The 18,827-nt window shown below is 41.3% G+C and overlaps 1 protein-coding gene across 13 annotated transcripts in view; it reads right to left on the bottom strand.

Annotated features, from left to right (window-relative positions):
- Positions 1-18,827, bottom strand: part of celf2 (cugbp, Elav-like family member 2) — a 181,722-nt gene that overhangs the window by 75,253 nt on the left and 87,642 nt on the right. For 12 of the 13 annotated variants that reach the window (XM_063905342.1, XM_063905331.1, XM_063905332.1 and 9 more), the window contains one exon: positions 3,553-3,749. In XM_063905342.1, the coding sequence (XP_063761412.1) occupies positions 3,553-3,749 (197 nt within the window). Of the gene's footprint in view, positions 1-3,552; positions 3,750-5,742; positions 5,888-18,827 lie in introns of those variants that run through there. The other variant, XM_063905339.1, reaches the window with a different exon arrangement.

The raw sequence follows: 18,827 nt of genomic DNA, 5'->3' as shown, positions 1-18,827 counted from the left end.
GGGTATCAGAGTGGGCTCATTTGCCCCACATGGCCGAGATTCTTTTCAAACAACAACAGTCCTTAATTTAAATTAAACACACCGAGGGGCCACAGTTTCCCTGACACCGGAGAAATTATCGTCTCAGTTGCAACGGTGAGTGCGGCGAGTAGGCCATTGCAGGTCCCTGGAGTTGAGCGGGAGCGGATGAGGCCACGCGGCTTACTTAACTATGAGAAAACAACAAGAGTGCTCAAAGCCGGTGAGTAACCAGGCCAATAAGAGCCCAATCAAATGCTACATTTCCTCTCAAAACACCTTGCAGCAAAAAATGAAGCATGTGGAGAGATTTTCATTCAAAGGAGAAAAAATAAAAGCCAAGGTAGGTGTTTTTTATTTCCTGCAGAAGTGGTGGTGAGTGATACTCTTCACTCATCAGGTATCAAAACAAGTCATTTCAAGGGCAGGGATGATGGAGCAGGAGCTGCAGGACAAGAGGGGGAACTTTGGACCCTTTCCTCTTCGCAGAAGCAGCAGAGAGAAAAAACAAAGAGAGGAGAGACTGGTGGGAAAAGGAGTCATCTCAAGGCTAAGAACACACACACACACACACACACACACACACACACACACACACACACACACACACACACACACACACACACACACACACACACACACACACACACACACACACACACACACACACACACACACACACACACACACACACACACACACACACACACACACACACACACACACACACACACACTAGGCACATGATAAGTGTGATGGTGTGGTAAAATGAGTTGATTTGGGTCTGTGCAGAACGCTGTCTCTAGGCTTTCATAAGCTCATATGACTGAGTCTGAAGCCAGGAAAAAACAGAAAGAGAGACAAAAAGCAGAATGCAGACGGAGTGTGTGTGTGTGTGTGTGTGTGTGTGTGTGTGTGTGTGTGTGTGTGTGTGTGTGTGTGTGTGTGTGTGGGTGCAAAAAGGTGAAGAAACAACAGCTTTTTACCACAAATAATTTCATTTCAAAAATCTGACCTGAAAAGCTTGTCATCCTTTTGAATTTGTGTCACCTCGTCTGCCTCTCGCTTTATTAAAGCCTCCACACTCGCGAAGAATCTTGGTTATTATAAATAGGAAAGTCTTAAGAAGCAATAATGAGGAGCCACTCCTGCAAATATATTTACAGAAGTGTTGGCTCTGTATTTTTGAAAGAGGACAAAAGTGAAAAGAAATATCACAGGTACCAGCTACCATCGTTTCCTGTTACATTTATCAACTAAATAAGAAAACATTCAGTCAATATCTGGACCTAGGCTTTTTCTATTGGACTTAAATCCAGAGAAACACTTTTTTTATATAAGCATTTATAGACCTCTGCTTGCTTTATGGCCAAAAATGTAGCTAATGCATTGTCAAAAATATTAACAGACTAAGCGTTTTTAATGGATAAGACTGATATTGTTAAGCCTCCTAACACTGAACAGCATGTGGAGGCCCTTCATTAATTATTTTCAAGATTCAACAGATGATCAAGCAATTGACTCATTTCTGTAAAACAATGCAGTTCCAGAGTTTTCATTTAATATTTGTAATATATTTTGCACTAATTGCAATGAACACACTTCTTTTTGTGTAGGTAACCATTTATTAAATACCGTTATAATAAAAATTAGCAAGCATTTAAAGACATCTGCATGTTTTAAGTAAAAAATGTATTGTACTTTGGAAAAATATTAAAAGTCTATGCAGTATTCAAAGGATTATGCAGATAAAGCCTTTCATGACTTATATTCTGAAGGCTGAGCAGCATATTTCTGAGGATACGTTAACATCATTCATTTATTATGTTCAGGATTGAAAAAGCAATTAAAGGGAAGCGCTGGTTTTTATATTATTGGTTTTTTAATATACTATACCAGGGTTTTGTCTAAATCGCGTAACAGGGCCCCTTACTTTCGCCATGCGCCCTTATACCAAGTACAGTTTCTCCCCGTTAAGATTTAAAGTGACGCCAGAAAACAATATTTCTTTTCGTTAAAAACTGTATAATTACTCGGAAAATATGAAAATCTTGTCTCCATCTGTGGCGCCATCTTGTATACGGGCGCCATGCTCTTGCGATAATTGATATCTTACATACAAGATCAGCACCCTCATACTATATTTTTCTAGAGAAAGTCCTGCTGTACTATTTATTTTGCATCTAGTGCAATGAACATGCTTCTTTTTGTATTGATCAGCATTTTGAAAACAGGAAGACAGGGACATGCGGTGACATTTCAGCTGCTCTAACCTGGAGAAGAGCCCCCAACTTTTTAAATAATAAAAGTGTGATAAACTGGTGCAAACACAAACTCAATCAAAACACAGATCAGTCATTCTTTCGAATAAATCCCTCATTCAATAGCTTTTTTCTGGCGGATGAGTGTTTGTTCACTTCAAACCCCGAGATACATATTGGGTTTCCTGTGACACTCTGGAACTTCTCTTGAAATTTGCTTTACGGTGTGATGGAAGTGAGCGTCGCCTTCTCTTTCTCTTTCCCCTCTCTTTGCTTTCCTCCCACTCCCCATGTCTCATCAGGAGTGTCATCAGCCCCCTCTCCGGTTGATGCCTGTTAATATGGCAGCACGATTGTCTGCCTGTTCGCTGCTGCTGTCTCTATTGTTTGCTCTCACACTTGACAAATTCATCAAAGGAAAAAGAGAAAAAGGAACGGGGGAAAATAGCTACAAATCATGCCGCTTCGCACAATTGACTGTGTAAGTCAGGCAGGGCGAGTCTTTGTCTACAAATGGTGCACGAAATGTGAGTTCGCTTCTGTAATTTTGCACATATATCATTTGTTCAGCCATTTACTGGATGGGACGGCCCACTCAGACGCTGACTGCGTGGAGCTGGGTTCATGGAAGACTTACGTCTGCACGGCAACATATATGTGCAGTATTTGTATAGTAGAAGACATACAAAAGGGGAAAATAAAGAATGGCGAAAGACAAAGAGTACACGCATTTTCTTTAAGATGTATAGGAAAAGGAATAGAAAGAAATGAAGGATAGAAAGCACAGGAATAACGGTAAGGTGAGACAAAGTAAGAAAAGAATAAAACAACAAAGATGAGAAATAAATTAAATAGAGGCATCAAGGAAGAAAGACTGAAATAGGAAAATAAAGGTTGTATACAAATCTAGGAAAGAAAGAAAAAGAATTCAGAGTATTAAGCACAGGAAAACAGGAAAGTAGCAGAAAGGAATAAAAGAAAAAAGAAAGGAGAGAAGAAAGGAATTTGAGAAGGAAAGATAAGAGTAAAAGAAATACAAAGAGGAAAGAGGGAATAAAGAAAAGGAGGGCAGAGAAGGGGAGAGAAAACAAAGGCCGAATCGAATAATAAAATAAAATGAGAGGGAAAATACAGACCAAAAGAAAATCTGCAATCATAAAATCTGATCTCCTACAGGCTTCAGATCAGTGCAGTCATGTAAAACACTTCCCTCTGAGATGAAATAAACTGATTCAGTGAGTAAAAGAGAGAAAATGTCCATTTGTGTGTTTACCTTTGCTCTGTGGAGGGTTCTGGCTGCGGTCTCGGAGGATGTTGATCTGGTAGACGGCTCCGTACGGCTCGAACAGCTCCTTCAGCTCCTTCTCCGACCAGGAGCGCGGGATCTGACCCACAAACATCTTGATGGCGTCCGGGTCGGGCTGGTCCGAGTGCTCCAGCGCGCCGTTCATCTTACCGGCCGTGCCGTTACTGAGGAGAGAGAAGACAGAGTATTGAGAGCCTGAATAACACCAATCAACCAGAATTGTATTCAGTCTTATTTTATTCCGTCCTGTGTCTGTGGATTTATGTTGGTATTAAGTGTTCATCACCTGGTTAATAAGGGTAAGTACTGTTTATTTGGTTTGTGAGGCACTTTGTGTTTAAAGTGTTCCATATAAATAAAGTGTTTTTGATTTGAGGGAATGATTGCTCCTTAAGACTCTTTTTTGAGAACTTGTGCTATTCTTTTCAGAAATCTAAGGCTATATTTGTAACTGTTGTGTGCCTGTTAACACATTCAGACACATGTCTTATACATCTTTACATTTCCTATATTTCATGTTCACAATGTTACATTTTTCACAAAGAAAAAGATTCGGTTTTCATGTATTTTTCTGACAATCCAAAGGGGTTTTCAAGTGATTTAATGAATTTTCTCTATCCATTTTTCCCTGGACAGAGACATTAAGTGTGTTAAGGAAAGAAAAATAACCTAAGAATTGTCATCATCTGTACCAAAACAACAAAAAGCAATATTCAGACAGAAAAAAACACATACAGAAACATCTACAAATTCTAAAACAGATGCTAAATTCTTTTTTCCAAACTTTTGTGTGACCTTAACCAAATATTCCCTGAAGACAGGACCCCAATGTCCAATTGAAATTTAATATATGACCTTCAGAACTTCATTTTACAACACAGCGGCCTCTAAAACAGCCTTCGGGTCATCGCAGAAACACTGAAACTAATAGCAAAATCCCTCCTTACAGCAGAGCAAGGCAGCTTTCAGTGCTGGTTTTAGAGATGGATATCCCTGAAGCTGGCAATTTTTTCTATAAACTGGCGCGACACATCAGGATACTGACATCACACTGACCCTAAAAGTGGATTCTTTTGATAGTGAAGATGCGGGGACGGATCTCTTCAGGATGCCAGTAAATCCACACTAGCACTGAGCTCAAGAGACATTCTTTTCCTGGCATTTTACAGCAAGACGACAAAATAAATCTATAGTATTTCCCCACGGTTGACATGAGATCCACAGTTGTGCGAGCTGTGGCGAAGATCAGAGACACTTTATGAATGTTTGTAGGACTGCTGCCGGCCACGGTGCATGTGTGAATGTTTGTGCATGCATGAATGAGTGCTGGATAAGCAGCGTGTTAGCGTTGAGGCTGCATAACCAGTACAGTAACCTCAAGGCCCTCTAACAGGACACAGATGCTTACACGCAAAAAAACGCTCCAGTAACATTTCCACATCTGGAATGCATATGGAATGGAGGTGAAGTGTGTCCACCCTTTACACCGCAGAGCTACAACACTTACAGTATCTCCACAAAACACACACATCTGTCCACACGTTTGAAAGCTAACTCGAGCTGCGGCGACTCTTTTTCCAGACAAATAAAGGCGAATAAATGCTTTCAACAACCAGGCCCTACGGACATGAGAACAGCACACGTGCATGCATGAGGCAAAGCGTGACTGTGTTTTGAAGAGTGGCCACACACACACACACACACACACACACACACACACACACACACACACACACACACACACACACACACACACACACACACACACACACACACACACACACACACACACACACACACACACACACACACACACACACACACACACACACACACACACACACACACACACACACACACACACACACACACACCAAGGCCTGTGGTCTATTTAAGATGGCTGAAAACCAATCCAATGAAACCAAAGTCGATGGATGTGCTGTTTTATTGCTCTACTTTCCCTTTTGTTATTCTCGGCAGGAGAGTGAAAGAGCATTATCTTAAGAGGCAAAAACAAAACAAAGCCAAATCCCGAGCTTGGTTAGCTGACAACACTAATACCACCCTATAAAGCTCAGCATAAGAGAAAGAAATGGGGAAGGAAGGAGGGAGGGGGAGGAGAGATATGGAGAGAGAGGGGAAAAAAAACATCCAGACCTTTGAGCGCGAGCCATCCATCTTTTGCAGAAAGAGCCAAGGCGCTCGGCAGAAACGCCCAATTCTTTAAAGGACTTAAAGGACATGTCAAATAAAACGCCAGAACCGGAGAAGGAGTCAACGAGCCACACCAGTGCTAACAGTCCTCGAGGGCAACCACAGCTCCTCGCTAAGCTGTCCGATAAATCGCGGGGGCCCTGACGCCGTGGGAGCCCCGAGGGTGGCCGCTGATGGGGAGGAAAGTGGGGAGTAAGGGAGGGAAGGGTAGCGAGAAGTTACTGTCCCTATCACCGGCTGATGTTTAGGCACATAAACGCTAAGACGGCTGCATTAGACGAGCCTCAGCGGTCGCTGGGTTTAGACTGCAGCCTTCGCCCTCTGACGCACGCACACACACACACACGGCTGATGTGTGCAGAAAGAGAAAGAATAACTGGAGACAATCCCTCATTGTTGGCTGTTTATGTGAGGCCTGTGGGGATTGAACGAGTCCACGGTGGAGGCGGTACAATAGCCAGTGTCAGAGGACACTGTCCACCATTCACTCTGCCTGTAAGACAATGAATAGGTTCACACTTGCAGCCATAAGGCGTACAAACGCAGAACTGTCTTGTATAGATTGCACCCTCCGTCTTTCCCTGAGGTGGTTGGAAGTCGGTGACTCTCCTCACTACAAAGGAATGAGCGCTTCTTCCATGCCCCCGTGGCCAAGACTGACAAGGTGTTATTGCGAGTAGACAGAGCTCTGCCGTGAGTGTGTAGATGTTTGTGAGACTCTGTGAAGCTCAGCAGGAAAGTGTCCTGAGGCTCGGATTAAGTCGTTGAGTGGATCCACTCCTGCCACTGCCTCTCCATCTCCCTCCCTCTTCTTCCCTTCTTTTCTCTCTCCCCCTCTCAATTTGAGCCAATTGTTTGCCTTAATGGCTTAACTATTGCTTCCATCACTCCAGTCTCCCTGCAGCAGAGGGCCGTGACTGAGGGTTGATCCACACCGGGCGCGTGTAAATGTGTGTGTGCTGCAAAAAAAGCATCAGTATGGGTCTTGGAAGCAGCTGCTGAGAGCTGTTATTCCCTCGTGTAGCTCTCACATTAGACAACAGGCTCGTTCATCCAAACTACAGCTGCTGATATTGACTATAATAACTAAAACCATTTTTTTTTTTTCTTTCATCATACTTATTTAACATTCACGGCTTTGGATGTTTTTTTGGAATGGCACTACAGCTATGGGACAGGTTTTATTTTCATTATCTGCAGATAACATTTCAAAATGTGTTTGTTGATAATGAAAAAAGTCCAATCCAGTTCCTCAAAGTCCGAGGTGATTTGCCTTGTTTTGTCGGTCCAAATACCAACGTAGCCTATTTATTTTTGACGTAAAGCAGTTTATATGACAATGCAATTGTTCGGTGATCTCAGGTGGATCAAAAAATATTTGGCTGTCAAAGAACGGCTCATGAATCTTAATAGGATAGTCAGATTTTCATCCATTTGCACTTTTCAAAAGACTATAAGAGAAAAAATAAGAAAGCATTCATACCAATGAGCTGAGATGCTGAAATAACTGAAGAGTACCGCTGAGTCGAGTGAAAATCTCCGGTGTCAGAATGAGCAACACCTTCCACATCACACGTAGATATGAGACCTAGTATAAAAGCACTAAGATAAAATAAGCCAGATAGAAATGGGCTTCAAAAAAGTGAAGAGGACTAGCGAGGAAGGTAAGAATGGGACTTAAAGAAAGGGGAGAAGGGGGGGTGACAGATGCAGATGAGTCAGGTCCAGCAGTAAGCACAGCTCAGAGCTTAGCATGAGCTCCACCAGAAACCAGGCCCACGTACACACAAGCACACACATGACAGATGCACACACACACACATAATACGTAGCACACAGTCAGGCTACAGTTAAGGCTGGCTGCGTTGATCCCCCTGCTGTTTTTCCCTTCTGTTTCTGCTCTAAAACACACAGCCTCTGTGACTCCCCTAACCCCACAATCGAAGCGCACACACACACACACACACACACACACCCTCAGTGGGTTCGTGCAGGGGCTGCACCGTCACACACTTCTACTCATTGGAAGCGTGTTTGCAAGGTGTGTAACGGTCCCACAGGGTAACTAATCTTGTTGACAAGCAGAGTGAGAAACATCAGTTCCTCCCCGAGGGAGCAGGGCAGCCAAGGTCAGCGAAACACACACACACTTAGACACACAAACACACGTATGTACTGTAATGTTAACACACACGCGCAGATCTGGACAGTCACAAAAGACAGAGTTTTGCAAAACTTTCACACAAAGAGACACAACAGTCTGATTGTCAAAGTCTGGATATCAAGGGCTGATTCAATAGTATTACTAAGGGCAAATTAATCATGACAAAATATGACTTGAACATTTTCTAACTGTATATATATATTGGTATTAAATTGAATTTGAAAGTTAACCGTGTATAAACTTGATAATAAGAACATTTGAAATATGGCATGGTGTTGAATCCTATTCATTTAGTGTTATACATACAATTATTTTCTAGACTTATGACCCTAACTCTGTAATATTAGAGTTACTAATATGGGATTATTAGTAGGGGTTCAAAACAAGAGTAAATATTCCTCTGAAGAATACATTTCCAACTTTTTCTATGACTTGTTTTTAAATGTTGGATGGTTTAACCTTCTCACGCTGACATGGGATATTGAATTGACCATTTTTTTTGCCTTCATGTGGTTTAAGACACCGTTGCTGTAAAGACAGACTGCGAAGAAACAATTTTCAAAAGAATTATGAATGATTTTGAGTCTCTTTGCGGCCCTTTTGTGTCGAATTCTGCCTTTTCTAATGTATTTTGTGTCTTTTTGTGTCCATGTTACATATCTTCTCTTTGAGAAACATTTTGTAAACCAAGACTAGGGGAGGCTCTGAAAACTTTGGGCCCCTGGGATAATTCTGAGTGAATGTTCAGTAATCAATCCATGGCCGTAACCACAGAAATACTGTATACGTGAAAAAACCCTTACACAATTCATTTCATACTCCTGAGTATTTCCTCTTACTGTATCAAACTGTAAACAAGATTAACAACTTCAACACAACACACCATGATTGCCAAGCTTTCGCCCCTGAATCCTACCCTGTAACTGATTTTGTCATTGAGGCAGATTACTGACTCAAACTAAATGAGTAGCATTCTGTATCGACTGATTTATTTGGAACACTTCTCTGTAACCGATTTATAGCGAGCTAAAATGGCTCCTGAGGACCCTGCTCCAGTCAAACTAGGGAGTGTGTTATTGCCTGTTTACTTGAACTTAACAATAAGAAATGTTCCAACCAGCTTGTCAAAGACCTCAAAATCACACTACAAACTTCATGATAAACAAGCTTCAAATGTTCACAAGCAAAAAAAAACAAGTCCCCGACAGGAAGCCGAAAACAACAATACAATACCAAAAATGGAAAGAAAAGAGTTCCAACACTTTTTCAGGTAAGAAACTATCCATTTAGATTACCAGCATGTGATTAGTTTATCCAAATCCCATATATTTTGCAATTTGTGACAATGTCTGTAGCTGTGAGGAGCTGCTGGTTAACGTAAGCTAGCTGAGTAGTTTACGTTAACTAATTTACGTTAGCTAAGGTAGATAGTGAATGGTAGAGCTGTTTTCTGTGACAATGTCTATGATTCTAGAAGACTTTTTTCTGTCAATTGGTATTTGATTTCCTATATTTCCTTAACAGTTGTTTAGATAAAAGTTAGTTATATTCTTTATCAATGTTTTACTGCTGCAGGAGGAGATTTAATGGAGCTAGCATCAATGAATAACGGTGACTAGAACTGGGTCTTTGTAGGAGTTTATTATTGCATTTGTATGTGTGTGTGTGTGTGTGTGTGTGTGTGTGTGTGTGTGTGTGTGTGTGTGTGGTTGCCATGGAGACGTGGCAGCACATGCGATGCAGGGAAACGATCAGATAAATGTCACGGCAGCTAATGAAGCTGCACCAGTGCCCCGACGCTCAGCTAGCTCTTTGCTAACGAGCTACTGCATGCTGCCGTACGCTAATGAGACAGACAGACACACGCACACACCCTCACTCACACACACTGATGTATGCCACACAGGGATACAAGAGAAATGTGTAATATTTCTCATTTCTCCGGTTTCATATTTTCTGGCATGTATAAACCACTGGCAGTGTTTCCTCAGGTATAAATATGCCTACTGCAAGCGTGTTTGGGTCTATAGGAAGTCAAAATGTTTTGATAAAGATATTTAAATAACAATTAACACTAATGACAATGTAAAACTTTGCTTAGCAGGGACATTTTCTCATGGTATAAAATGCTCTTTGAATACATGAATGAATCATGGACTTCAGGGAAGGAGTCAAAAGAATATTAAACCGGTGTTGGGCTTTATCTTCGAATCAGCACTTTATATATTGGTATATTGCCAAATAATATAACTGATAAATATGTGATCTCCATCCGTTCATCCTGATATCTTGTGGGTTAGCTCTTTTCATCTCAAACCGCCCTGAATAAACAATTGTGCACATAAATGTCATGTTTGACCTTATCTCAGCATAGACAGACTACAACAAGCTCAGACGAAAAACACTTACTTAAAATATCTTATCATGAATATGTGCTCACAAGGCCACGAATAAACCTCCGCTTTCATGTTTATGAAAAGCTTTCTTTTTCTGGCGGTTGAGTTCTCATTCTACGCTAAAAGAAGATCATTCTTAATACATAAAAACAAGAGAAGAACAGATGCAGTCCATGTTATTGGCACCTAACAAACATAAATTAAATTGCAAAGTAAACATTTTAATTTGTTAATCCGACTCAATTTAAATGTAATGACACTCAACTATATTTTATTTAATCAGTTTTTTGTTTTATTTAGTCCTCATGTGTGTTCCTCCCCACATCTCTTTTACTGTAAGCACACCCAAGTAGCTCTCCTCACAAGAGGACTTTGTCATAAACAGTGCTCACTTGCAGCAGAAAAAAGACATTTCGAATAAAATCCAGGTGACAATCATCTTCAACAGATACTCTTCTTTTGAAAAACACTAAAAACTAAATGAATAAGTATAAATGTATCACAGCTGAGAGCTGAAAGGAAGGACAAAACACTTGATTAACATGTTATTTGAATATCTCTATTGAAGCCGAAGGTTTTTGTCAACTTCCCTTAATAATATTGGCCTGTTTTGAATGAATGTGAGGTCCTTTCAAAGCCGACACAAATCCTGTTCTACGGGCTTGCATTCTGTCTGGTTATGTGTGTAAGTTATTTAAGTTGCAAAAAGGAAACTTGAACTCTGTATTTGTCATGGTGCAACCTCCTCACTTACACACACAGACTAACATTTCACGTTTTCCCGAGAGCTTTGAGAGGAACACTGGCGCGCAGAGAGAAGATCCACTTAGAGCGAGTCACATTTACAGACGAGCTGAACTCTGAACTGTAGACGCCGTTTATATATAGTAGCACATCCAAAGCTGATACACTGAAGACCTTTTGAACCCAAGAAAAAGAGGAAATACAGTATATACAGTACGACAGGGCCATGCCAGTGTGTGCGAGGTGTTGTTAAGCAACAACACCTTGAAGAAGCCAAATAAATGTCACGTTTCAACTTTATTCTCTAAAGTCTTACATTCTTAGCAGCCATTAACTTCCATACATTTCTGAATGTCGATCATTATAGAAAATAATCTACAATTAAGGACCAAATTAATCATTTAGTCTAAAGCTGGAACAACCATTAAAATAGTCTACCAGTTTTTTATCTGCAACTTTCCTTGTAAACATTTGTAGGATTTTAAAACGTTGTTATTATTTTCTTAATTTTAAAACAGTGTGTCATTAAAAATACCACCGGGTTTTTATTTTTCATCACAAGATTAAGTTTTCATCATACTTTTATCTTTGACTGTCAGAAATGGGCTTTCAGTTATCTGAACATATTTAGGTTTTGGAGTGTTAGTGGGAAAGAAAACAAATATTTTGAATTTATGATCTGTTTGAATTGAAAATAATCAGATTTCATTGGTAATGAGAAAAATGTGAGTCGTAATCCTTAATTTGTCAAATGATGAAAAAAGAATACACTTTTTTTAGGGTTAAACTATACCTTCAATATGTTGCATGTTTTTAATGAAATATTCAATTAATAAATGTACACATTTGAACAGGTCACTAAAATCCATATGTTTGTGTCTTTTGGGAGAATAGTTGTACAATACAAACATCGTGATTTAACAACCAGGGAATAACCACATTTTTTTCATTGGAAAATCAAAAGCCTGGCTTAAAGGTGTCACTGTAGAAAAAAAAGGTCAGAAGGTCAGTTGAATCGATAGAGTTCTTCCTCTTGGGTGTGTGATTGACCAAAGCAAATTTCACGCACAACTGACTTATAGGCTTTTAAACGGACAGGTGGAGGTGATCACATAACCTCTGATCCTACATCATATTGAAATTGCAATATCAGGAAAGCAATTGTAATTTTTCCAAATCATGCAGCCATATTTTTGGATGTATATTGCTTTAGTTTGTCCCATTTCCTTCTCCTTCTACTCTGTCAGTGCAGTTCCTTGAATTATCTTCCTAAAATTATGCTTTCTAGCCCACGTCAGCCTGACCTGGAGCTCTTTTGCATGTGTGTGTGTGTGTGTGTGTGTGTGTGTGTGTGTGTGTGTGTGTGTGTGTGTGTGTGTGTGTGCAGATGATAGAGTGAAGGAAGAGGGAAAGGAATTAGAGCATCTTAAAGCCTCAACACCAGATTGGTCAAATCCAGGCAGCAGCAGCAGTGAAATTCCTCCCTAATCTTTAGCACACTTCCTCTCTCTTCTTCACCCCCTGCCTCCTCTTCGTGTCTTGTTGCTATGGGAACAGCAATGTCGAACAGGGGCATGGGGTGAGGATAGCTGGGGGTACTGGGTGTTGGGTAGGCAGGTGCCTATTTGGATGACAGCGCTACAATGCACACACACTCTCACCCCTGTTAGATTTGTGGTGTGTGACTCGCTTCTGCTTTTTTACCCTTCTCTTATCTCTTGCCGGAAAAACCTTCCCTGTTCCTCTTCTCTCTTCCTTCATCACCTCCCGCTTCTCTCACTCAATCTCTCATGTTTGCGTGCTTAATGAGAAACAGCTTGTGTGTGGTGTGAGTTTTACGTGCGTGGCTTTACGTCCGTGTGCGACCGTGTGATGAAATGGCAGTGGCTCTGATTGTCTGGCATCTCGCTGCGGCTGCATTCTGCCAAAAGTCATCATCTGACTCGCCGACGGGGATGATGGCCCATTTGACTAATGCTTCTCCGCAAAACGGGCCAACAATGCCGATCCAACAAACAGAAGAAAGAGCGGATGGGGGGGTGGGATCATATTAGATTGGTACTGGTTCAATTCAACTGATCCAGATTTGGGACGCAGGTCCAAAAAAAGTCACCAGGGCCTCTAGAGCACGGTTGGGAGGGCAACATTAAAAATGTGAGGTTTAAAAGTAATGTAACTTGAATACTCTCTGTTATTTCTGAAATCCAAAAGCATATTCTGGAAGTACGCCAACATATTCCAAGTGCTGGATTACAAAATAGTCTCATTACAGATCATTTACCTACTGTAAAAACAAAATGCCCACACAGTGAGAGCATTCTCTAAACAAGAGGCCACAAACTTGAACCAAGACTCATTAGACTCGTAATTTCTTGTGCATGTGCTTCGTTATATATCATTCTCTAATTTCAAATGTATTGCACCCTTGTCGTCCTGCTAGTAATCCCCATTCTCTTTAAATATACCATGTACCTTTTTTTTTTGGCGTGGTTAATGTTATCCTGTAACATTTTATCCGTCACTCCAGAAGCTTTGAAGCATCCTTTGGCTGTGTGTTTTACAGTAAGTTCTGGATATAAAAGAACTGTACATGTATCACCTCCACCGCTGAGTCATGCTTTAACAAGAGTGCCCCCGATGTGTTCACGCACAACAGTTGTGACACCTTTAAGGAGGACGATTAAGCAGAAAGCCATGGGGCACAGATCTAAAACGGCGTAGCAAGTGTTAGCGGAGAGAGACAATGAGACACAGGGAATAGGCTTCCAAAAACGCTGCTGATTCAACAACAACAGTCCATTTGTAAACCTTTCCGCCATTTACATTTAAAAGGTTACAAAAGCCTAGATACAACCTCTATTAGCATTTAGCTGATCTTCTCGTATATGATGGCAATAAAAACTACAAAAGTGAAGCAGAAATTGTCCGTGCGCCTGTTCTCCAAGTGTGTTCCTGTGGGGAGGACAGGCAGAAACCGCCTCTGACACTTTAATAAACCACCATTAACGCTCCTCACACAAACACACAACCTAAGAGGGGAAAAAATGAAAGTCGTGGTGGAAGTGAAGAGGTGAAGCTGGACACGCTGGTGACAGACAGCCAGAGGAAACATACTTATTGGGAAGCAAGAGAGGGCAGGTTTTTCTTTGAGATCTGTGCATGTTGTCAGAACAACAGAAAAGAGAGTCACTTTTCTATGTGAGGAAACATTTGCAACTTCTTGTTTTTACATCATATTGTTAGTTGATCATTTAATGGTGGGGGAAAAATTGAGTGTGGTTGTCCTCAGGCTTTCTTCAATCACACAATACAACTAATTCCTTTTGTCCACATTCTCCAGTTGGGCGTCACAAACCGCTGTCCAGAGTCTGCCTGTGAGTCATGTAAACCAAGAAACCCTTTGCCAAGTCCCAATCTACTCCTCTCTTTCCATTTTTCCCCTTCATTTTCTTGCTATTTTTTTTTGGTTTTGTACACTGCATCAATTTGTCGAGGGACATAAAATATGTTGTAGTTTCTACGAGTGACTTTACTTTGAAGGAAATATAACGTTCATCATTTTATTTCAGAATAAACTCTTGGCGATCACCAGAGCTGTGATCCTAAAGTATTTTAGGGCAACTCAAGACCCAGGTTTGGTTGAACAAGTTAAGTCTCTCAAGATTTAAATCAAGCCTTAAGTTTTGTCTTAACTAGTCAAAGTCAATTCTCAAGTCTGGTTTAACCAAGTCTCAAGTCAGTCCAGCTGGTCTAAGTCAAGCTTCGGGATGTATCGATTCACATTTTAAGTGGAGTTTGGTCGAAACAAGTCAAGACTCAAGTCAAAAAACCTTTGAGAGGAAATGCAAGCCAAGTCTGACGTCTGTAAAATCAAGTTTAAGACTAAGAAGCTACATATGCAGTTATTTAATTTGTTCAGTACAGGCTAAATTCAAATCAATCAATGTTTGAGTTAAAACATCTGAAATGCAAAATATGTTGTCATCTATCATCACATCATAAGAAGGGTTAATTGTGTTAATTACTCTATGATTAAAGACACCATCAACATTTTTGACTGTCATGTCTTTCATGTATTTATTGCCCCTTGAATTATTATATCCATTCCTCCCTTCTTCCCGTGCCTCTCTTCTAGTCTGATTCCTAAAGTGTGTCGTCAGCATGGAGGGGGAAATCACTTCCACATTGCAGCCCTGCGGTTCTCAAAAAATAAACTCCATAAAGTTATAACAACGTTTGCTCTGAGCCAAGGCTTAAAGGGGGGCTGGGAGGGCCTTGGATCACTGACACCGAGAGTATTCTCCAATGTTTGGACTTGCCGCCTGGGCTGAAAGTATCCCTAGGAGAGGGGCCGCTAATGCCCACTACAGTGTAATTATGCCTGTAATGTTGTACAGGAGGAGGGGTGGGGGGTGGAAGCGAGGGCGGGGCACCGAGCGAATGATAGCATTAAGGGATATTAGGGCGGGTGGGGTGTTCATTTTCATTAGGTTTTATGGGTTGGAAAAACATTGTCATGCATACCAATTAGCCGTGGAACAGATGGCTCAATATGGTTGTATGTTTCGTAACACACACATGCTATTAAAATGGTGTGTGAGAAAAGGAGGAGGAGCCTGACAGTAACATCCAGACGACAGCATCACGCCGCTGACAGCTGTTTCCTTCCCTATTTCCTCTTTTCCTTTCCTCTCTGCCCTCCATTCCAGGTCAGGACCTCCAGAGCCAAATCAAACCTGAATCAGTCTGTTCAACAGTCTCTCTGAGGAGGGAGCCATATGCTGACATATGCTGATGGAGTGCAGAGCGGGAGAGGGGAGCACTTGATTATGCATGGGTGTGTGCTGTTGTGTGTGTGGATACAGCCCAGTGTCTCTGCGAGATCCCAGACGCAAACACTGTCAAATCCACACAAACGTTTTTGAGGCCCAAATGTGACTCACTGACATTTTTAGGCTATATTTGGTATCTTCAAATCAGTTTTTTTGGTTTCAAGTCAGCATTTTTCTGAGGACCCTATTCATGTTAGAAAGGAAAAGCCTCCAAAAATGTAGTAAGGCAGGGAAGAGACCGACTCACACTGAGAATAAAACTGCATTTTCTACACAATAATGATCCTCATCATAATAATACAACCCTTTTAGTGCGTGCTTGTGAATAATTCAAACACGATGCATCAATTCAGCAGTCTTCCGATACTCAGCCTGTTTTGTATACATCGATTCTACAATACTTATGCAACAAAAAAACAGAAAAATACCCATTATATCATAAGCATGACTGAGGAACAACTCAATATCCAGAGTGCAAGGCTTTCTGGCCACTGGAGGGCAGAAAAATAGCAAAAGAAGCTGACAGATATGATCAAAACCAATTTACCAGCTAATAAAGTTGTTAAGGTTTACGTGTTTGTGTACAACGAATAGAGGATAAACATGCTCTTCTGATTGCTCTGCTCTGGTTCCATCCAACATGGAGGGAAGCAATATCTGACTAAATGCTCCTCTATGTCAACATATCCTCAAATAATGCTTCGTCTGAAATCTTAGAAAAAGCTTTTATCAATTTGTGTACGTTGTAAGATGTCTAAGCTTCCTTGGGCAAGATACTGAACCAAACTTCGGTGTGTTTAAACACTCCTGATGAGCAGATGGCTCCTTGTATGGTAGCCCAGGCCACATGAATGTGTGTGTGAATGGGTGAATGCTGGCTTGTGTTGCAAAGCGCTTTGAGAGGTCTCGAAGACTACAAAAAGCGCTATATGAATGCGGTCCATTACCATTTACCACATTCTTTGAGTGCAAGTTTTCAAAGATTTGAGCACAACAAATTAAATCCCTTTCACCTCCTTTGCATTCTGGAAGCTTCATCTCATAGACAGATATCTGAAAGGCTGTTGAATAAATCCAAAACCATCTGCACGGCTAGATATCACATGCGTCAGGTTTTTTTTGGGGGAAATTGAGTAAATCAGCCCTTTAACACTCATCCACTGGGCCAAACACTGCCACATCAAAGGCTTCTTTGTGCGACTCATCTTCTTCTTCTTCTCATCTCTTGTCCACAGTCGTCCTCTCACGTCTCACTGGCTTTAGAGCTCAGCTTTACATTCGTAGAAGCAGGGCGGGTACAGGTGCGCCTCCCTACTTCACAGATTTGATACTAGCAAACACTTTAGCTGTGGAGTTAGCCACGGCTCAGTGGGTCTGAATGGGGAAGCACTAACAGGCTAGCGCTGCAGTCCCAGAGCCCATTGATCTGTGCTGCTCACTAATAACAGACAGCAGAGACTCCCTGCCTCTCTGGGCCATTAGGATGCATGAGTGGAAACCGTGCTAAATGGGACAATACACAGAGGTGTGTACAAGGGTAAATACAATCCAGTTTATATGGAGCGGCAGATACACTGCGGGTAAGCTCAACTAACACGTAATTCCTTTGGCTAACCTTGGAATTGCATTTCTCTGCGTGTTTGTCTTTGCATGTGTGTGTGTTGTGATATAGGGATTAAGCGCAGGGTTACAGCATGACCGTGGTTGCTATACTTATGATCGGTTGTTACATTTCCAAGCTATTATCTACACCTGTAGGGACAAGCAAAGATTTCTGTGTGGCAGGAAACTACACAATCACTCGCACACACACACACACACACACACACACACACACACAGATACAAAACGCACTAACGGTGGTGTATTTCTGTGCAGACTTACATTCAATCTCCTATCTCCTAAACAGTAAGAGGAGAGAAATAGAGAAGCTTGTCTGCTCTCCATTCTTCTAAATGTTTAATGAACCATCTCTCTCTCTGTCTCCCGGCCTCCCGCCTCTCTCTCCGGCTCTCTCACCATCTCTTACCCTGCTACTCAGCCCTCACCCATCATCTACTTTTCCCCACTTCATCCTTGTTTGTCTGTCGGTCTCTTCCTGCAGGCTTACAGACACATGGGTTGAGGAGAACGTTCGAATGCCAACAAGAAAGAAAAGAGGAGGAGAAGGAATGCTCATCTGCATCATATTTAGACTTCATTATCTAACCTGCCTATGGCCTGAGTCCAGCCACCCTAATATATCATTTTTCCCCTTCAACTTCTCACTCGATGTTCAATATTTTTGCAATATTTAAGTCCTGGCATTATTCCCTCTGGTTTGGTGTTGACAGCATGTTGCATTCTGAGTGGATGCTAGCGTGTTTTATGTTAACCACATGAGGAAAGCAGGCGGCGGCGCCGATCCAGCGCCTAAGTGTTTGTAATTTAACTGGCAAATATTTTTGGCATGAGGCAAAGTAAATGCTGCGGTTCTATTTGTGAACTCCATAGTCACAGCTGTTATTGTTTAGACAACGGGATTTGGCTGTGCAGAATAAATGCCTCTCTGTTTTATTAGGCCTAATCTACTGAACTCCTTTTTATCTCTTAATTCTGAAGAAGCAGTCTTTATCTTTCTACCTGTTCTGAATAAGCTGCTTTTACCTGTTAAACAGCTCTGGGAAATCTGTTTGGTGTCAGGTAATCTACTCTGAGTGCATTGTTTACGGGTTACACTTTTAATCTCCATTTGGAGACAGATACATATGAAATCTGTCACACCTCAGAGAGCACATATTGGCCAAATTAAGAGATTGGATCCAGGTAGAGAGATTTTACCTGGTTTAATTCAAATAAATGATGACTTGAGTCTTACTCTGAAACTTGGCTTACCCTAAAACACCTGTTGAC

This window comes from Eleginops maclovinus, chromosome 17 (assembly GCF_036324505.1).
Source record: "Eleginops maclovinus isolate JMC-PN-2008 ecotype Puerto Natales chromosome 17, JC_Emac_rtc_rv5, whole genome shotgun sequence".
Lineage (NCBI taxonomy): Eukaryota > Metazoa > Chordata > Actinopteri > Perciformes > Eleginopidae > Eleginops > Eleginops maclovinus.
Note: the sequence above shows the minus strand (reverse complement) of the source record. Positions and strands in the feature narration are given on the sequence as shown.